The sequence below is a fragment of the Ictalurus furcatus genome, chromosome 22, assembly GCF_023375685.1.
Source record: "Ictalurus furcatus strain D&B chromosome 22, Billie_1.0, whole genome shotgun sequence".
In the NCBI taxonomy this organism is placed as follows: Eukaryota; Metazoa; Chordata; class Actinopteri; order Siluriformes; family Ictaluridae; genus Ictalurus; species Ictalurus furcatus.
The window spans coordinates 366,844-388,452 of record NC_071276.1 but is presented as its reverse complement, the minus strand read 5'-3'; the positions used below and the strand labels follow the sequence as shown (position 1 = coordinate 388,452).

At 41.1% G+C, this 21,609-nt stretch overlaps 2 protein-coding genes and 1 long non-coding RNA gene across 5 annotated transcripts; 1 reads left to right on the top strand and 2 right to left on the bottom strand.

The window, feature by feature from the left end:
* Window positions 1–1,462: 1,462 nt before the first annotated feature.
* On the top strand, window positions 1,463–9,108 carry LOC128625524 (uncharacterized). Of its 2 annotated transcripts, none has more exons than XR_008388963.1 (7): window positions 1,463–1,768; window positions 2,692–2,746; window positions 2,836–2,887; window positions 2,968–4,522; window positions 7,392–7,581; window positions 7,766–7,947; window positions 8,093–9,108. It is a non-coding gene; the product is annotated as an uncharacterized LOC128625524 (long non-coding RNA). The 2 variants fall into 2 exon arrangements; XR_008388962.1 differs by having other exon boundaries at window positions 8,089–9,108.
* LOC128625522 (uncharacterized) lies at window positions 3,730–9,693 on the bottom strand. 2 transcript variants are annotated; one of them, XM_053653915.1, is made up of 6 exons: window positions 9,535–9,693; window positions 8,478–8,616; window positions 7,723–7,950; window positions 7,254–7,547; window positions 6,351–6,511; window positions 3,730–4,646 (listed from the first exon to the last, which is right to left on the bottom strand). In XM_053653915.1, the coding sequence occupies exons 2-6, from the start codon at window positions 8,536–8,538 to the stop codon at window positions 4,275–4,277; spliced, it is 1,116 nt and encodes a 371-aa protein (XP_053509890.1). In that variant the 5' UTR covers window positions 8,539–8,616; window positions 9,535–9,693; the 3' UTR covers window positions 3,730–4,274. The 2 variants fall into 2 exon arrangements, with proteins under 2 accessions (XP_053509890.1, XP_053509889.1); XM_053653914.1 differs by having other exon boundaries at window positions 7,654–7,950; window positions 9,535–9,690.
* Window positions 9,694–9,942: 249 nt separating this feature from the next.
* Window positions 9,943–20,934, bottom strand: agpat9l (1-acylglycerol-3-phosphate O-acyltransferase 9, like). Its single transcript, XM_053653913.1, has 14 exons — window positions 20,176–20,934; window positions 19,664–20,036; window positions 15,550–15,902; window positions 15,359–15,425; window positions 14,472–14,766; window positions 14,301–14,375; window positions 13,129–13,218; window positions 12,687–12,780; window positions 12,160–12,275; window positions 11,937–11,992; window positions 11,488–11,573; window positions 11,202–11,330; window positions 10,765–10,844; window positions 9,943–10,666 (listed from the first exon to the last, which is right to left on the bottom strand). Exons 3-14 carry the CDS (start codon window positions 15,691–15,693, stop codon window positions 10,567–10,569), a joined length of 1,332 nt encoding a protein of 443 aa, XP_053509888.1. The 5' UTR covers window positions 15,694–15,902; window positions 19,664–20,036; window positions 20,176–20,934; the 3' UTR covers window positions 9,943–10,566.
* Between the last annotated feature and the right edge of the window lie 675 nt (window positions 20,935–21,609).

Sequence of the window (21,609 nt, the reverse complement as noted above, 5' to 3'; positions counted from 1 at the left end):
ATTATATCCTCTAACAGAACATTTCATTTTATCCTCTAACAGAACATTTCATTATATCCTCTAACAGAACATTTGATTATATCCTCTAACAGAACATTTCATTTTATCCTCTAACAGAACATTTCATTTTATCCTCTCAGAACATTTCATTATATCCTCTAACAGAACATTTCATTATATCCTCTCAGAACATTTCATTTTATCCTCTAACAGAACATTTGATTATATCCTCTAACAGAACATTTCATTTTATCCTCTAACAGAACATTTCATTTTATCCTCTCAGAACATTTCATTATATCCTCTAACAGAACATTTCATTTTATCCTCTAACAGAACATTTCATTTTATCCTCTAACAGAACATTTCATTTTATCCTCTCAGAACATTTCATTATATCCTCTAATAGAACATTTCATTTTATCCTCTAACAGAACATTTCATTATATCCTCTAACAGAACATTTCATTTTATCCTCTAACAGAACATTTCATTTTATCCTCTCAGAACATTTCATTATATCCTCTAACAGAACATTTCATTTTATCCTCTAACAGAACATTTCATTTTATCCTCTAACAGAACATTTCATTTTATCCTCTCAGAACATTTCATTATATCCTCTAACAGAACATTTCATTTTATCCTCTAACAGAACATTTCATTTTATCCTCTAACAGAACATTTCATTTTATCCTCTAACAGAACATTTCATTTTATCCTCTCAGAACATTTCATTATATCCTCTAATAGAACATTTCATTTTATCCTCTAATAGAACATTTCATTTTATCCTCTAACAGAACATTTCATTTTATCCTCTAACAGAACATTTCATTATATCCTCTAACAGAACATTTCATTTTATCCTCTAACAGAACATTTCATTTTATCCTCTCAGAACATTTCATTTTATCCTCTAACAGAACATTTCATTTTATCATCTAACAGCGAGTTTTTATTATGTTTATTACAAATAATATCTTTGTGCTATTTTCACAGAGGCTGAATTGTAACATAACATTTATTTCTCATTAATATTGATCTCAAATTGCTCAACTTTCATGTTTTCTGATTATTGTGTTATTTTAATGTTTCCCCACCACAAAGCAAAGTATTTATGTGAACTATTATTATTATTATTAAATATTAATATTTATCCTCAACACGAACAGAAGTCACTCGGGAGGTTTTAGACATTTCACTTACTTTCTTTAAAAAAATATTTATTAAGTTAAATTCCTTAGAATTAAAGTATAATTTACACCTGACCAGTGTTGTTTGTTTTAAACTGTATATATATATATATATATATATATATATATATATATATATATATATATATAGATAGATAGATAGATAATTTTTTATTATTATTATTTATGCTGAAAACTAAACAATCCTTGTAATGGTGAACAAATCGACTGAACACGTAAAATGTCTTTGCACTGTCTCTGATGGCATGCAGATAAGCACTAGGTTGCTATGGAGACACTAACAAAACCCAGCTTCCGGTCTTGTGTATTTTCAGCACTATACACACACACACACGCGCGCGCATGCACACAGTTACACAGTTACAAATGATGTACATGAGCTGCATGGAGGTGAAGTTAATGTTCTGTGATGTGTGTTAGTGTGTGTTCTGTAAGCAGGGTGTGTGTGTGTGTGTGTGTGTGTGTGTGTGTGTGTGTGTGTGTGTGTTTTACACCATGCCCATTTCTTCAGGTGCTGCAGTGAGTCAGAAGCAAGGCTCCTACTTGAAGAGGTGAGAGTTTATGACCAGACTCTGTGTTATAACACACTGTTGGGGATTTAATCCAAATGACTATTTCAGTATGAGTTCAGTATGGTCTGGATTGTGAATGTGGAGTTATAAAAATATAATAATAAAAATTATTTTAGCCCCTTAGTGAACTCTTGAATGATGTTGCAGATGCGGAATGTGGCCTGTAGGGGGCACTCTAACGTCAATGACTCTAATGTCAGTGACTCTAATGTCAATGACTGTAATGTTAATGACTGTAATGTTAATAAATCAAGCTGATTATTTGAGCCACTTACACAAATATATTGTGGCCTGATCTTATTTTTTGTTGTAAGGACAAAGTGGGAAAAATATGATTCTTGTACAAACCTTTATCTAAACCAAAACCTTTCAATCATTCAGTCATTAATTCATTGAATCAGGGTGACTGAATCATTGAATCACTGAATCAATCATTAATTCGTTTCATTTAAAAAAAAAATAATAAAAAGGTGTCATAAACTCTCTGAACTTTACTGATTTATCTGAGCTACATTTTCACTCTTGTATAAATCGTTATTGTAATAAGTGAATAAATACATTTTATAAGATGGTTTGATCATTTATCTGAACTTTATTTTCTTGACAAAAAAGTGTCATATTAAAGCTGATATGTAAATCTCCCTTAACAGTATCATCGTATGTTGTATAAAATGCCCACTTCCTGATATGAACCAATGGGTAAAGGGTTTAAATGTCTTGCACAGTCAGAAATAAAAGGTGCTTTTCCTCGTCACTTGGGTCGTGTAAGGTCACTAAAAACCCACCACAAGTCTCCTTCACCTTTAAATGAATCATATATTATATATACTGTAGGGAATAAACCCAGATATCTGCTGTTCCACATCACTCTGGATAGCGGTCCTGTTTATCCCCATCCACAGGTACCTCGGTAGTCTTCCTCAGAAGAAGCGGAAGGTTCTGGAGAACTCTTTGGAGGTGATGTATAACTGTAATAATCAGATGAATGTTCAGACGGTGGTGTATTCACAGTTTCACTGCAGCGTCAGTGTTTGTCTCTTTAACAGGCTGCGTGTGTTCCTGAAGCAGCTGGAGAGGACGTGGAAGATCTGCTCGAAGGTACCGTACATCTCTGCAGGCTTCACCAGGTGTATCATAGTGTTCTTGAGGTTTATCGGGCTTGTTCTGTGTGGTTTCAGATGTGCAGACGGAGAACCACTCAGACGAGGGTCAGAGTGGAGAAGGAGATGCAGCTGGTGAAAAAACAGTTTCTAAAAAGTCTTCAGCATGCACTGTGTTATAACACAGCCTTGTTCAGTCGTGTTTAAATGGAGTGTATGATTTTAACATGTTTAAATGTGGTTAGAGATAAAGCACTGAAATCTTCATCTAATTCATCTAACACGTGGCTCAGTTTGGTTAATGCAAAAATAACCATAATAATAATAATAATAATAATAATGCAGGGAAGCAGAGAATGGTTTGAATCCTCCTGTTAATACTGAGATAATAAAATTCAAACTGAGCCCTAAATTCATTTGATCCTTTAACTCTTCATGAGATTCGCCTTATCGCCCTGTAAATTAAACACTGAGTCAATAACAACACACACACACGCACATTAACACACACTGAAATAACTGCTTATCAAAACTCAAAGTTACAGAAGATAGATTTATTTTGGTTAAAAATATTCCAGAATATAAAAACAATCAAATGTCTTACACACTTACACTATATTTACACACAGTTACACACAGTTGCACTATATTTATTACAGCTGCATGGTAACGCACACGTCCCTGACAACATGGATAAAAAAGTGTTTTAAAATACTACGTGTGTGAGATTTAGGGCCGGGAGGGAAGGGGACTTCTATCTTAATGTTAAACCTACTGTTATTCTTTGTTAGAGGAGCTCTTTTGTAATGTGTGTAAGCGCTCCTCTCTGTTTTGATGATGATGATGATGATGATGATGATGATGATGATGATGATGATGGGATGAAGCAGGAGCATTGCAGACGTTTTGTCAGTCTGATTATCTGATTGTCTGATTATTTGATTATAACTGAATGAATTCAGTTGCGTTACGGAAGTTGACAGAAGTGAACAATGTGCTCATCACCTTGTATAATCACAGAGCGAGTCATGCTTTGTAAACCTGATGTGTAGTTTTGTTGCTAGTGTTGCACACATAGTGTTACTGGATATATAACTAAACACCGAATAAAGTAAACCAAAATGTGCAATCTCTCGGGCTGATTAAATGGGTTCAGTTTATATCCGTAAACGCCCCAGTAACAGGGCTCAAGTACTTCACAAGGCTACGAGTGAACTGCAGTATGCAGGAACTCACACTATGAGCTGGTTGTTGTTGTTTTTTCATTCACAGTGTGCGTTGTTTACAGAACACAAATACAGCCAGCTCACAGCAGAAATAACAAAATCTACCAGTGCAGGTAGATCAAACCTGAACACACTGCTGATATTGCTGTCAAAGTTCTGTCAAGGATAGCTATAACATCGTTCCGCCGGGATGACCACGTCCGGTTCTGCGTCAAACTTTCTCCAGCGCTCTATGATCGTGTTCAGTTCTGGCCTCTTCAAACTCCACCACTGGCCGATTGTGTCCTGCTCCGAGATCTCCCTGCTCCTTACAGCCATGTCCAATTCTGCCTTCTTCTTCTTCAACATCTCCAGCTCCGGGATGTCGTACAGGTTCGTCCAGCTCTGAGATCTTCTCACTGAGTCAGGTTTGTATTTCTGTATCAGCTTTTCCACCGCTACCATCTGCCTCAGCCACTCTGCTGCTGTTGCATCGCTGTTCGCTCTCCGCCGGCCATTATCCACATCTATCTCCGATAGGTTCAGTCTAATCTGTAAAATAGATCTCAAATATAATCACACTGAGCGTACTGCAGCGCATGCTTTTCTTCTGAGATACACTCGACAACCAAATTATTAGGAACCTCCTTCTAACCCTGCATGAAACTGTGTGTTCTGAGATGCTCTTCTGCTTTGAGTTACACACAGTCTTCTGTCCAGCTTGAACCGGTCAGGCCATCCTCCTGCACCTGTCTCTTCCATTTAAATCATCAGATCATCACTGATAGCCAGTGAAGCTGGAACCCATCCGCAGCTCCTGATACGATCTGGAACTTTCCTGGAACATTAACCCTGTTTCTAGCATCCTCCTTTTACAGCACACTCTCATGCACTCCCTCATACACTCCCACACACACACACACACACACTCACACACACTCACACACACTCACTCACACACACACGCACCCACACACACACGCACCCACACACACACACACTCACACACACACGCACTCACACACACACGCACTCACACACACACACACACTCCCACACACACACACACTCACACACACTCACTCACACACACACGCACCCACACACACACGCACCCACACACACACACACTCACACACACACGCACTCACACACACACGCACTCACACACACACACACACTCCCACACTCACACTCACACACACCACACACTCCCACACACACACACACACACTCCCACACACACACACCACACACTCCCACACACACACACACACACACACACACTCCCACACACACACACACTCCCACACACACACACACACACTCCCACACACACACGACACACACACACACACACACACTCCCACACACACACACACCACACACTCCCACACACACACACACACACACACACACACACACACACTCACACACACTCACTCACACACACACGCACTCCCACACACACACTCACTCACACACACACGCACTCCCACACACACACACACTCCCACACACACTCCCACACTCACACTCACACACACCACACACTCCCACACACACACACCACACACTCCCACACACACACACACACACACACACACACTCCCACACACACACAGCACACACACACACTCCCACACACACACACACTCACACACACCACACACTCCCACACACACACACACACACACACACACACACACTCCCACACACACACACACACACACACACACACACACACTCCCACACACACACACACACACTCCCACACACAACACACTCCCACGCACACACACAACACACACTCCCACACACTCTCAAACACACACACACTCCCACACACACACTCCCACACACTCTCTCTCACACACACACACACACACTCACACACACACAACACTCACTCCCACACACACACACTACACACTCCCACACACACACACACACACACACACACACTCCCACACACACACACACACACACTCCCACACACACACACAAACACTCCCACACACACACACACACACACACACTCCCACACACAACACACTCCCACGCACACACACAACACACACTCCCACACACTCTCAAACACATACACACTCCCACACACACACACACACACACTCTCTCTCACACACACACACACTCACACACACTCACACACACACAACACTCACTCCCACACACACACACAACACTCACTCCCACACACATAACACTGCGATGCTGCACAGTTTCATTACTTACAGTTTCCTCCAGATCCGCTTTTTCCTGCTTAAGACGCTTTACATGTAGATACTTCATCACAAACGCTGCTCCCATAATAACCAGGACCAGCACCAGCACCCCCGTTATCACTACAGGCAGCACGGGACTCACCGGCTTCCTTTCTGATTCTGACTGGACCACTATAATACACACACACACACACACACACAAAGGTGTGACTTTAAAGGTACATTTGGTATGATCTGTAAAAATTTGGATTAAGTCACTAAGATTAGGCAGATTATTTATCAAGATTAAGATCATTTGAGATTATGTCTCTAGGGGTTACATACGTGGAGTTGAATAAGATTTGAATTTTATTTTCTTTACTCCTAGAGCTCGCCCCATTCCCTCCAATATACACATAACTCTGCCCCCAGAACATCACTTTTAAGCACACTTATATAACTAATATAACTATAACTAATATAACTATATATAATTATATATAATTAATTATATATATTAATTATATATAAGAGGAATGAGAATCGGGACCAGCTGAAAGCTCCTGGGTGTTAAATGCCAGATTAAATAATCCACGTTGTCTTTTTCATAGTATCGTCATTAAAGGATCCTAAAACTGTGGGCTAATGCAGTGTGAAAATATCACACTGAAATGTGTATGGTGTTCATGCGGACAGCTCGAAAACACTCCATCAGCCTATAGGATGACCTGTTAGCCTGGTGCTGCTAAACACACAGATTTACATTTACACCCACGTAACCTAACTGTAGAACAATTCCTTCATTCTCTACAATCTTTCCTGTCACAGTCTTACAGCTGAATATATTCAGCGCAGTGTTAAATCTCCAGTCAATCACACTGACACTCACTGACATGGTTTCACTTCAGTCTCCGGTCTAACCTGGAAGACGTACCTGTCACAATGAGGATGTATATATGAATGTCTTCCTCGTTCTTCCGGTCCCGGATGGTGTAACTTCCGCCATCGGACATATTCACGTCTGTCAGCGTGATGTTGGGGTGACTGAGTGATGCTCTGTGTGTGTATTCAGGTTTACAGTGGAGTGAGCGGTGGGCCACTGTACAGATCTGTTCGCCGTATAAATCACTCGAATCGATGGGCTTATAAATCACCTCCACTGGATCCGGTACGGGCAAATCCATCACCAGAGCCTCCCCAGGGGTTAACCGAACTGAGGACTTCAACGCTGCAGAGGAAAAACAAAACAAGGAAATTCAACTGTGAGTAAATCTTACAACAAAAAAAAACACATTAAATCTGAATGAACGAAACTGAGGCTTAGGAAAACTTACTACCGATGACAAGACGCACATCACAGGCCTTCTCACCGTCACAATTACACATGTATAAGCCACGCTTACTGAAATCTACTGCAGTGATGGTGAGATACTGATTCCCCTTCAGGTACTCATCATGAGGCGTGTCATATCCCTTCTCTGACCTGCAGGACATCTGATCACACCGAGCCAGAACATGGGTTGAATTATGGACCATGGACCATTTGATCACACCAGAACATTTGGATTTACATGGGAGTTTAGCAGACTGATGAAGCTTCACAGTTACAGAGGTCGAGTCCAGTGTAGGTACTGAAACAGACATAAACATCATCCTCACTCTTATTCAGACTGAATAACATCAGGATCTAACAAAACACCAAACAACTACAACACAAAACAAATAAATACCTAAAACAGTGTTCTTTTTTGGGGTTTTCTTTATTAAAGGTAGGATGGTACTCACTGCCAACACAGTTCTACACAGGAAACCTGCAGACTACATGGCTAAAAGTATGTACACCCGTGTCCATCACACCCATATGTGTGTATATATTATTCTCCAAACTGTTACCACAAACTCTGAAGCACACAATTGTGTAGAACGTCTCTGTACGCTGTAGTGTTACGGTTCCCCTTCACCGGAACGGAGTCCCAAACATGTTCCAGCGAGACACACAGTGCACAAAGCGAGCTCTATGAACACCTGGTGTGTGAACGTTGGAAGAAGCTAGAAGAACTCGAGTGTCCTGTACAGAACCCTGACCTCAACCCCATTAACGCTCTTATAGCTGAATGAACACAAATCCCCACGGCCACGCCCCAAAAATCACACATACCAGTGGTGAAGGTGAGGGTGAGGAAGAACAGGACGCGGTGATGAAAGCTACAGGACTGCATGGTGGAGGACACAAGACACCACCATCAGTACCGCACAGGTGGAGACAAGTGGAGAAAACCAGGAGATCTCCACTCTTCCTATAGAAACGTAATAAATGTAATAATGAAGAAGAAGAAGAATAATAAGAGCGTGAAGCTGTAATGATGGAGGAGAGGAGCAGTATATAAACCCAATAAACTCTGCCCTGCCATACTGTCTACCACAGCACTCTCACACAACACTACATCAGAAAACACACACACACACACACTTCAGAAAAGGAGTTAAATGTTACGTAACATTGTGTGTATCATGTAGTAAAACATTTCAAACAAGTAAAATCTCCCACATGCAATAACCTCATCAAATGTACCCAATGTTTAACGTTAGCTTGTGTGTGGAGACCATACGTAACCTGTGTAGGAGTAAAACCTCAGAACCTCATCATACTGATGGTGTGTGTGTGTGTGTGTGTGTGTGCTGGACCCATGCAGATATGGCTTTATATTAACTAAAAAGACTGGAAAACCAACAGAAACACAATGTCAAACACAAAGGGCAGGACAGTGGCTGAGTAAATACATGTTATATATGCACATTTATTCATCTAGTAGATTTTATATATATATATATATATATATATATATATATATATATATATATATATATATATATATAGTACTGTAAGTATATATAAGTATAGGTATAGGTATATATAAGCTGTAAGTATATAATTAGAGTTCCTCATCCTCGCCGTTTATAGTCAATAACAATCAGATTTTACTAAAGTAGATATTCGAGGTTTCTGTAACAAATGTAATAAATCATGAATTGTGTGAGTTGTAGTTTTGTTGTGTCGAGCCGCCATTTCACACTCCGTCCTGTTCCCTGCATTACTACACTTCACCGCACTGTATTACCACAACACACACACATCACACACACATCACACACATGTCAGAGCTTTACACTCGGAGTTCTGTATCAGAAGACTGTAGTATCTGTAATAAACTCACCGTGTAAACATCACAATCCTGACATTTTATCCCGCTTCGATCTCTCGCGCTGTACCTCCGCTCACTTTCACTTTCATTCACAGGCTCGTGACACGCCTTCGTCACCGTGACGTCATCGCCACCCAGCACGCGCTTCTATTAAAAGCCCCCTGACCTCATAAACCTGCACTTTAAATACTTCACCTATAGTTATAAATACTTTCCTGGTTTCTTTTAAAGAATATATTATTATAATATATAATAATAATAACAATAATAATAATAATATTTATCTTTGTTTGTACTCATTACTCTGTAATTGTTAGATACTGACGAGTCTTTTTTTTTTCTCAGACAAAGAAAGAAAACATTTATCATTTATCATCAATATTTATCATGTATTTAACCTTTCAGGAATGCATTACTCAGTCACTCGTAAAAATATTATTTAATTAGAACATTTAAATGATGAATACATTAGTAATATTTCAATTATTTATGCAAAATATTGAAATATGCTGGAAAAAAAAGAACAATAGAAACCATCATAGAAATTCTAATGGTGTCCACTACAACTACCATTACAAACCACACACCTCTTTAATCTTTAATCTGTTTCTGTAATGTTGCAGGTTAAACGTTCAGCATTGGGAATGTCTGATCTGATCACTGCTTCTGGAAGAAGGTTCTTATTTGTTAGTGATATATTACAGTTATTACATATAATTCATTTGGTATAAATAATTCTGGACGAAGACGTCGATGTAGTGAGAAGCACCATCAGTGCAGGACAGTCCATCTTCTGCATGCTGGAGCTGACTGAACATTTCCACATAAACATCGTAACGTCCAGTTCATCATGTTTCACTGAGAAGAAATTCCGCACAGGGAGAACTCTGATATAGTGCATGACATTCACGCTGCATCCAACATGGCCGCCTGCATGCAGTTCTCGGATGTGTCTTTATTAGGGGTCTAATGTTAGACAAGTCTCTGAGGGTCTGATTGGAGGGTCTGGTGTTTTGGAGGTCTGTGATTGGCTGATTTTAGTGTTCAGTCGCTGCTGTCATCTCCGACCACCATGCTGCTGTACATCTTCTGCTGCTCCTGCTTAAATGAGTCCTTCACTTTGGCTCGCTTAAGACCACCGTCCCTACACACACACACACACACACACACACACGGTTACAATGCAGACATGTCACAGCGTATAAACTTGATTTAATAGATATAAATAAAGTGATGCCGAACCAGGACAAGTCCACCAGTCCTCCTTGTCTCGCAATCAAAGCCTTCACTCTGTTAGCAAACTTCACAGCGTCCTCTCCTTCCTGTCCACACAGGAAATGACTCGTCAACACCATGATCGCGGCTACAACACGCTTCAGTAAGTGATCTGATTCTTTTCAGCAACATGTTTACGTCAATCAGACTATTCTGTGTTTTGATTCATTTGATTCTTCACTCAGATTTGTGATTCATTCAGTTTACTACATTTACAAAACACAGGTAAGTTTCAGTGCTAATAATATATAATATAACATAAAACTTTATAGCAACTAATTATTGATCTGATTAAATATCTCAAGCAGGACAGAATGATTCAAGAATCAAATGAATCAACAGTTGTATATAGTTGTACATTCAGTGAATAAAGATAAATCTATCTCTCTATCTATCATCCTCACCTGCTGGGTCACGGGTGGGAGGTACCAGACATTACAGACGATGGCCCAACTCGTCATCATCCTCAGCAGGTAACTCACCATGCTGTACTTCCCACTGTTCCAGAACGCATCACCGAACCGTGGGTCGTACTGCACACACACACACACACACACACACACTGAAACATTTCTAATGTTTATTGCTGGATTGCAGTATTACACTAGTTATCTGAGTTATCTGTCTAGTTGTACAGGTTTATTGTTAATACTGCAGACAGTTTATAGTGTTTTATAGTGTTTTTTATACCTTTATGGCTACGGGGTAGATGGTGCCTCCGATTTCGAAACTCCCCTTCTTGAACATCATGACAGACGTGTTATTGATGCAGGTTCCTGTGTGCAGACAGAGAACAACATCAAACATTCACATTTACACATTTTAGTCCTTTGGAAGACTTTTTTTATATTCAGCAGATTCCCTGAAGTGACTTTCAGCCTGCAGTAAAATCACACTACAGGTGATCAATTAATCTATTAGTGTAGTGCTGACTCCGCCCACTCCGCCCACCAAACGGACGTGTTATGTGTTATTTTACTCATGTGAGACACTCGATCCTCTGTAGAGCCTGTTAGACTTTTGTTTCTACACAAAAATGAACCTTTAGCAGCCTACAACAGGCACACAAACACGTCCTGGTGGAGGATTGATGCAAATGTGATGTAAATACTTCCTGATCCACTCGTTTATTCTCTTACCCTCGGGGAAAATGAGGATGGGGAGTTTGTTCTTGTCGTTCACGTGATCCCTCAGTCTGTGGAGAAGCACACACAGGACACACACAGCTGCTAAATAAAACAACCTGTCAATGACCTGCACATCTATAATAAACACTGTGTGTGTGTGTGTGTGTGTGTGTGAAAATGATAATTATATGATTTTAGTAAAATGTGTGTTAATGTTAACGCAGTGTTGTTCCACCTCTGCGTCACCAGGTGGCGATCTTTCATCTCTGCTCTCTCAAACCAGATGTGTGGACATGCTCGAACCATCGCCCGCTGTACCACGCCCATCAATCCACCATGGACCTGCCCTACCTGTCAAACAAACACACAAAAAACAATGGAGACTTTTCTGACAAGAAAATAGTTTTACACCTCAGCAAGAGAATATTTTGGACAGCTTGGTGTGTTTTTTGCCTTTAAAATTTAAAATTGACATCAGAATCGATGAGTGGAGTTGACCGGATTGACATTTTCTGATGTTTGTGATGTTTGTATAAAAAACTCTTCTCCTGAAGTGTTTATTTGTCTAGTTTTGGTTCTGGTTCACATTATCATGGTACTCATTGTGTTTGAGTCCAGGTGAGGTCTGAGCACAGTGCTCAGGTTTACTCATCATTACTCAACATTACCACACTTTCACTCTGGCTGAAATCTAGACGTGTCATTAACATCAGGAACGAGGTGTTTACACTCAGGGTGTGTTCTCACGGACCCGTCACTCACCATGGCGTATCCTCCATCATTGGCCAGAATCACCACATCGATGGGAGACGTGTGATTGGCTACACAGATTCCTCCTTTCCTCGGCTTGTTCTCTCTGAAATAGCGTCAAACATATAACGTTAACCTGAAATATATTACATTTCACTCAAATCTAGCACATTACGTTCAGGTGCGTTGCAGAAGAAAAACACGGAACTGAGGTCAGAGCTACAGATGACACGCTGAACCTGTGTACCTGTAATGATAGTGTGTAGTTGTCATGCAGTTGTGGTTCAGTTGCTGTTTCTGATAGCTGTACTCCTTGTCTAGTGGTGGTGGTAATGTGTACGTCTTGTATCATGGTTCTATAGTTGTTGTGCAGGTGTTGTGTAATTGTGTACCTCTTGTGGTAGTGTGTAGGTGTTGTGTATTTGTGTCTAGTTATTGTGTAGCTGTTGTGTACCTGTTGTGGTAGTGGATGGTGGCTGAAAGGCCTCGAGCACAGATGCGGTAACACATGATGTGTACGAGTTCACTGAGCCAGTCCTTTATCCTGAACACACACACACACACACACACACACACACACACACACACACACAGTCATAAACAGTAAATGAGCGTTACATTAAAAATGTACAAACTAATAAAAAAATAACGTTTCTTTAAAGCAGACCTCACATGAAGTAAATGTTACACAATAAAGACAGACGCTAACCGCTGACCACTTCCCTGTGTCTTAATCATAGATGTAGTACTTCCTTATTGTTCCTGATTGGCTGCTGATGGTGAGAGACGTCAGTCTGTGTGATAAAGTTCTGATCTATTACTACTTCACACACTGCTCTTTAAGTCATAGCTGAAGTGTCTGCGGTGCAACCGAAATTCCACGTCATTAGTTTTAACCTCCTCTTAATGTTAGGAGGCACTTTACACCATCAAACTTTACACCCTCAAGCTTTACACCCTCAAACTTAACAATATCAAACTATACACCCTAAAACTTTACACCCTAAAACTTTTCACCGTCAAACTTTTCACCGTCAAACTTAACAATATCAAACTATACACCCTCAAACTTTACACCCTAAAACTTTCACTCTAAAACTTTACACCCTCAAATCTAACAATATCAAACTATACACCCTCAAACTTTACACCCTAAAACTTTCACTCTAAAACTTTACACCCTCAAACCTAACAATATCAAACTATACACCCTAAAACTTTACACCATCAAACTTTACACTCTAAAACTTTACACCATCAAACTTTACATGATTAAACAAATTATTTTACACAATCAAACTCTACACGTTCAAACTTGACAGGCTAAAACTTTACACACTCAAACTTCACACCATCAGACAATAAACCTTTACATTTACATTTATTCATTAAACAGATGCTTTTATCCAAAGTGATTTACGAATGAGGAAATACAAGTGAAGCGAAATATCAAACGGAGAACAATACAAATACTGCTACTTCACACAATCAAATTATACATGATCAAATTTTACACAAACATCATTTTCACAGTAAAAATGTACATGGTTAAACTTTACACTATCGAAGGATAATAATAATTTGAATAATTCCCAGCAGTAATTGAGGTGTTTAGTGTTTGAGTACCTGCAGTTTGGGAGAAATCCCACAATCGTGGTGCCAATCACCAACCAGCTGAGACCGATACACGCTAACATGATCCTGCACACCAGCAAACATTTATTACATCCAATCATGAAGGTAAAATAAACAGGCTATTATTGTGCGTGTGTGTGTGTGTGAGAGAGAGAGAGAGACCTGAGGGGCAGCAGGATGCCGTAGCGGATGATCACCCCGACCCCCCACAGGACGGTGAGGCGCAGTGAGATGTATTGGAAGTTGTTGTTGGTTCTCGTGAGCAGGTTCCAGGACACAAGTTCCTCGGAGCTGAACCTCTGAGTCACCTCGTCCTCCACGATGCTCTCGATCCCCTTCTTACTGAAGTAGAACACGTCACTGAACGCAAAGGCCCCGCCCACCCCAGACCGCGGCCTAGTGCGACGCAGCTCCTCGAGCTCCTTCTCCAACGACGAGTCATCACGCTGGATCAGACCTGCAAAGGAGGCGGAGCCAAGGAAAACTATAGTCACGTTTAAGAGTTAAGAACATGTGTGTGTGTGTGTGTGTGTGTTTCTATCAGGTGTTTTTTACTGCTACATCCTGTTATCCACAACATTCTCTGAGATGCCACTGTGATTACAGCAGATACAGGAGAGAACGTCAACCTGTCAGAGCTGCTGTTCTAGAACGTCAATCAACACCTTCTGACCAATCAGACGTGATCAGATGTGAGAGTTTAAACAGTGCTGTGTGATGTGCAGAGAAATACAGAGCAGAGACGAATTCAGTGTTGTGTAGTGAGTGTAAATAAAGTGACTGCACTGGAACTGTGAGCTGCAGAGGACATGTCAGAACAGATCAAAACACACCCTACTGCGGAAACACAGACGCACGCACGCACGCACGCATGCACGCGCACACACGCACACGCACACACAGACATATACACACACACACACAATGGAATTTGTCCTTTCTGTTATCAGTACTATCCTTCATCTTATATCTTTAGAGATCAATAATCAATATGGATGCTCAAAGTGTACTTTAACCTACAGAGTGTGTGTGTGTGTGTGTGTGTTCACCGGATGATGTAGAGTGTTTCAGCATCTCCTGCTCTCTGTTGCTCTTCTGAATCTTCAGTGTTGCCCACTGCAATAACACAATACACAACACACAATAATTAACCGCAGTAAGTCACAGTATGTGTGTGTCTGTGTGTGTCTGTGTGTGTGTCTGTGTGTGTGTGTGTGTGTGTGTGTGTGGGTGTGTATACCTCCAGTGTTTTGATGAGGATCTTCATGTAGGTCTCAGTGATGCCGAGCGAGAGGCCGAACATGGCCGGCAGCATGAGGAGCAGCAGCAGTGCCATGAAGAAGAACTGCAGCGCAGGAATCACCACCGCCCACACACACTCCATACTGCACACACACACACACACACACACACACACACACACACTCACACACACACTCACACACACACACCTGTACACATCTAACAACAAACAAACACACGCCACCAAACAAGTTCTCACTCTAATCTAACACACAGACACATATATACAGACACACACACACACACACGCACACACACCCCTGACCGGGTTCACACACCCATGTCACAGCTCTGCACACACACACACACACACACACACACACAGGAAACACAGAGGGAAGAAAAGGAAACTTTTAAAAATCCATTTGTATTCAAAAATCATTCCAAGATGTAACCATAAATGGATAAAAAGTATGACGTTGTTCTTTGATAAACAAAAACTGTAAGAGGAATAAAACACTCGGTCGTGCTGTTAGAGGAAAATAATCAGCTGTTTTTCCTGTCACATAGCAACAATACCATTCTCATTTTTGTTATACTTACATATACACACAAACACATACACACATACACACACACACACGCACATATATACACATACACACATATACACACACACACAAACACATACACACATATATACACATACACACAAACACATACACAAACACATACACACATACACACACGCACATACATACACATACACACACACACATATACACATACACACACACACACACACACACATATACACACATACACACACACATACATACACACATATATGCACATACACATATACACACATACACACATATATACACATACACACAAATACACGCACACATACATACACACATGCACACATGCACACATATATACACATACACACACATACACACTCACATACACACTCACATACACACTCACAAACTTACACACACACGTGTCAGTACAACCCCTCATCGTATACCTTATTTTATCGAGTTAAAAAAAAACATCACGTCCTTTAGCCGCTGGGAGATGGATGGATATTTAGCAGACTTCCAAAGCAACAGTAGGGAACGTCTTGCTATAAGGGATGTGAGAGCGATAACATCCTTTTGTATCAAGTTCAGTGGAACTGAGTCATCAGGAATCCCAAATACAGCAATCAGTGGGCAAGGCTTTAAATCTACCCTGAGAATAGTGGACATGATGGTAAAGAAACCAGACCAAAAACCATGGAGATCAGGGCAGAAGAAAAACATATGGCCAAGATGGCAGGGAGAGCCATGGCATTTATCACACTTGTCCTCTACGTCAGGATATATTACAGAAAGTCTCGACTTGGACAGATGGACTCTGTGTAAAACTTTGAACTGTATAAGTCCAAGACGAGCACAGGAAGTGGTAGACTGTACCCTCCCTATAGCACGTTCCCAACACCCCTCACTTATCTGTACTCCTAACTCCATTTCCCACGCATTCCTAATTCTGGTACTCGACTCATTACCTAACGGCAGAATAAAATCATGAATCCTAGAAATCATTCCTCTCTGATGCGGATTGTTTGAAAACAAGCTTTCCCAAGCCTGTTCAGGAGGCGCAGAGGGGAAATCAGGAAAACATCCAGAAATGAAATTCCGAATTTGAAAATAACGAAACCGATGCGTCACAGGTAGGTCATAAGTAGATGACAGACTGGCAAAACTATCAAAGACACCATCAGCATACAGATTTCTAACTTGATTAATGCCCTTGTCATACCACACTGAAAATGTGGAGTCCAAACACGATGGAGGAAATAGATGGTTGTTGTCTAAAGGACACAAAGAGGATGCACCTACAAATTTAAAGCACCGTCTAAACTGATACCAAGTCTTAAGTGTGTTAAAGACAATGTGATTATCAGTATATCATCCTAGCTTTGATTATTCTCTCATAATACACACACACACACACACACACACACACATACCACATTGTCACATACTGTACACACACACACACACACATACACACACATACATCACACTGTGTGTGAGAGAGAGAGACAGGTGCAGGTCTATATTTAACACACGCAGAACAGAACACAGTCTCATAAAAGCACACAATAGGCCAAGCATGTGTGTGTGTGTGTGTGTGTGTGTCATGAGAAAAGGTTTGCACTTTGACCCCACCCCTAACCTTAAACCTCAACCTTTGTATCTTTTATATGACGGTGTGAGTGTGTGTGAGTGTGTATGTGTGTGAATTTGTGTGTGAGTGTGTGTGTGTGTGTCTGTAGTTAATCACACTGCATTAGAGTTAAACGGTGCATGAATGAAGTTCAGAATAAAACATTAATAATTAAGAATTAATCTCTCAGGCAGAGTGTAAATAAACCCCATTCAAACACCACGCCGTGACTGTGTAACAGCTCTTACACCTGTGTTCCAGTCACCAACTTTACACTCGCATTTACACTCACATTTACACTCACACCTTCACACTCACATTTACACTCATACCTTCACACTCACACCTTTACACTCTAATTTACACTCACACCTTCACACTCACACATTTACACTCACACCTTCACACTCACACCTTTACACTCACACCTTCACACTCACACCTTCACACTCACACCTTCACACTCACACCTTCACACTCTAATTTACACTCACACTTTCACACTCACATTTACACTCATACCTTCACACTCACACCTTTACACTCTAATTTACACTCACACCTTCACACTCACACATTTACACTCACACCTTCACACTCACACCTTTACACTCACACCTTCACACTCACACCTTCACACTCACACCTTCACACTCTAATTTACACTCACACTTTCACACTCACATTTACACTTACACCTTCACACTCACATTTACACTCACATTTACACTCATATTTACACTCACACCTTCACACTCACATTTACACTCACATTTACACTCATATTTACACTCATATTTACACTCACACCTTCACATCTTCACACTCACACATTTACACTCACACATTTACACTCACACCTTCACACTCACATTTACACTCACACCTTCACATCTTCACACTCACACATTTACACTCACACCTTCACACTCACACCTTCACATCTTCACACTCACACATTTACACTCACACCTTCACACTCACACATTTACACTCACACCTTCACACTCACACATTTACACTCACACCTTCACACTCACACATTTACACTCACACCTTCACATCTTCACACTCACACATTTACACTCACACCTTCACATCTTCACACTCACACATTTACATTCACATTTACACTCACATCTTCACACTCACATTTAGACTCATACCTTCACACTCACATTTAGACTCACATTTACACTCACACCTTCACACTCACATTTAGACACACACTTACACTCACACCTTCACACTCACATTTACACTCACACCTTCACACTCACACATTTACACTCACACATTTACACTCACACCTTCACACTCACATTTACACTCACACCTTCACACTCACATTTACACTCACATTTACACTCACACCTTCACACTCACATTTACACTCACACCTTCACACTCACACTCACATTCACATTTACACTCACACCTTCACATCTTCACACTCACACCTTCACACATTCACACTCACACCTTCACACTCACATTTACACTCACACCTTCACACTCACACCTTCACACTCACATTTACAATCACACCTTCACATCTTCACACTCACACATTTACACTCACACATTTACACTCACACCTTCACACTCACACATTTACATTCACATTTACACTCACATTTACTCTCACAACTTCACACTCACATTTACACTCACACCTTCACACTCACATTTAGACTCACATTTACACTCACACCTTCACACTCACATTTAGACTCACATTTACACTCACACCTTCACACTCACATTTAGACACACACTTACACTCACACCTTCACACTCACATTTACACTCATACCTCTACACTCACACCTTCACACTATAACCCTCATTCTCTCAAGGAACAAATGAACGAAAAGTCAAAAACTCACCTGATCCTCTCTCTCTGTATGTCTCTCTCTCTGCGCTGTGTGTGTGTGTGTGTGTGTGTGTAAAGTTCAGCTGAAAGTGTCAGCTCCTCCAGACCCGGTGCTGTTACGCCGCGTTGTGAAAGACATGACGAATGAGGTGACACTTCCTGCTGCTTTGCTCTGTTGAGACACGACCTGGAGAACAAAGTCCACTGGCGAAGTGACGGTAGAACGGCGCCATCGTGAGGATGAGGCTGGAATCACATACACACAGCACCTTCTGATCACTGAGAGCCTGGAACACGAGGAGCGGAGAGGAGTAGGGGCTTACAGGAAAGTGTGTAGCCTGCTGATGAAGGAACCATGTCCAGGATGATTCTGTGAAGGGGCTATGCTGTATAAGTGTATTCAGGGAAGAATGATATTTATTAGCTTATTTAATAACATTACAGTGATTATTTTTCTCATCTACTGATATTCTAGTTTTTGTCATTATTATTTCTATGTGTCAGTTACTTCCTGTTCTCACTTACCTTATAGCAGCTATAAACACTCGTTCCCCACTCGTTCTCTCTCTTTATTCTCTCTTTATACTCTCTCTCAAAAACCAGAACGCAGCTTGTCGTGTTAACGTGAAACCATAAAGACGCGGAACTCCTCTACCAGTTACAGCTTTACCTCTAACTGTTACAAAGCACTGACACTGGAGACTCCTTCCATACATCTTACATAAACGTCTCCTTACTTCAAGAAAACTTCACCATATCATTTATGTTTATTATTACTGGAGCGTCCGCCGTAGGCCTACACGTCCCTGTGAACAGGCTGTTGCTATAGAAACCATGACATATTAGAAAAAGAGCACATTAATATAAACCTGCGCTACTGTCAGGGCTGCTGTTATAGAGAACTAATCACCACCTTCAGACCAATCACAGTAGATCTGTGCTGAAGTGGTAATGAGGGTCCATGAAGTTATTTAGGAAGTGGTTCTGGTCTGAGGGTTGAGACCCTGCACGTGCACTAAAGTATTAATAAGATGTGCTTAATAACAGATAAACATCTCAGGTTAGTGTAGCTCTCTCTCTCCCCCTGTCTCTCTCCCCCTGTCTCTCTCTCCCTCTCTCTCCGCCCCTAAACTGCAGCTCCAGTTGAACCCTGCTGAACTTCTCCTGCTCCTGAGCTCTTCTTCTTCATCATCATGCCTCTCCAGCTGGGTGAAGCTCTTCTGCTCCTCCTGTTTCTCCACAGCTCCCTGTCGGACTTCTACTTTCCAGATACACAGCAAGGTTCGTGTGTGTGTGTGTGTGTGTGTGTGTGTGTGTGTGTGTGTGTGTGTGCGCGCGCGCGTGCAAAACTTTGCTCTGCATGCCCTTTTAAAGTATTCCTGCATGTTCCAGCTCGGGTTCTGCAGCTCACTCACGGGCATGCTCTCTACCGGAAGTGGAATAAAATGATCCGCACTGCACGGTTTATAACGGTTTGTCACGCGCACTGTGTTAAACTCGGCGGAATGAAGCCGCTGACACGGTGGCTCGAGCTCGCGCGCGGGCTGCGTCCCAAACCGCACAACACAGCGCACTAGGTAGTGTCTCAAAGCCTGCACGGCTGCTCGCGCATGCGCTGTTCAAGCGCTCCGTGTCACGTGACGCAGGCGACTTTCCCGCCCAAAGTTCAGCCTGAGGTAAACTTCTAGAAGGTTTGAACGCAGACAAAATGGAGGAAAATATGGAGATGATTACATTCTAATCAACATTTCTATTACATTATATACAGTTAGTGAACTAGTGGTTAACTACAGGTGCTAGTTTATGTTAAGTAGGAGGTTAATGTTAGCTAGCCACAATAGCTAGGTTAACTAGCATTCAGGGTTATAGTGGTTTTATTGTGAATAAAGGTGACCAATATAAAATCACTAACATTACATTAGCAATTCTTAGCTAGCCCATTAACACAGACCAAACCAA

Excerpts from the sequence above, each read along its gene's own strand:
- LOC128625522 (XM_053653914.1), bottom strand. The coding sequence starts at position 8,538 with ATGCAGTCCTGTAGCTTTCATCACCGCGTCCTGTTCTTCCTCACCCTC. Across the intron at positions 7,951-8,477 it reads CACCCTCACCTTCACCACTG|TACCTACACTGGACTCGACC; the intron begins GTATGTGTGATT and ends TGTCTGTTTCAG. Across the intron at positions 6,512-7,253 it reads ATACATCCTCATTGTGACAG|TGGTCCAGTCAGAATCAGAA; the intron begins GTACGTCTTCCA and ends TGTGTATTATAG.
- agpat9l (XM_053653913.1), bottom strand. The coding sequence starts at position 15,693 with ATGGAGTGTGTGTGGGCGGTGGTGATTCCTGCGCTGCAGTTCTTCTTC. Across the intron at positions 12,781-13,128 it reads ACCATCCACTACCACAACAG|AGAGAACAAGCCGAGGAAAG; the intron begins GTACACAACAGC and ends ACGCTATTTCAG. Across the intron at positions 12,276-12,686 it reads ATGATGGAGGATACGCCATG|GTAGGGCAGGTCCATGGTGG; the intron begins GTGAGTGACGGG and ends TTTGTTTGACAG.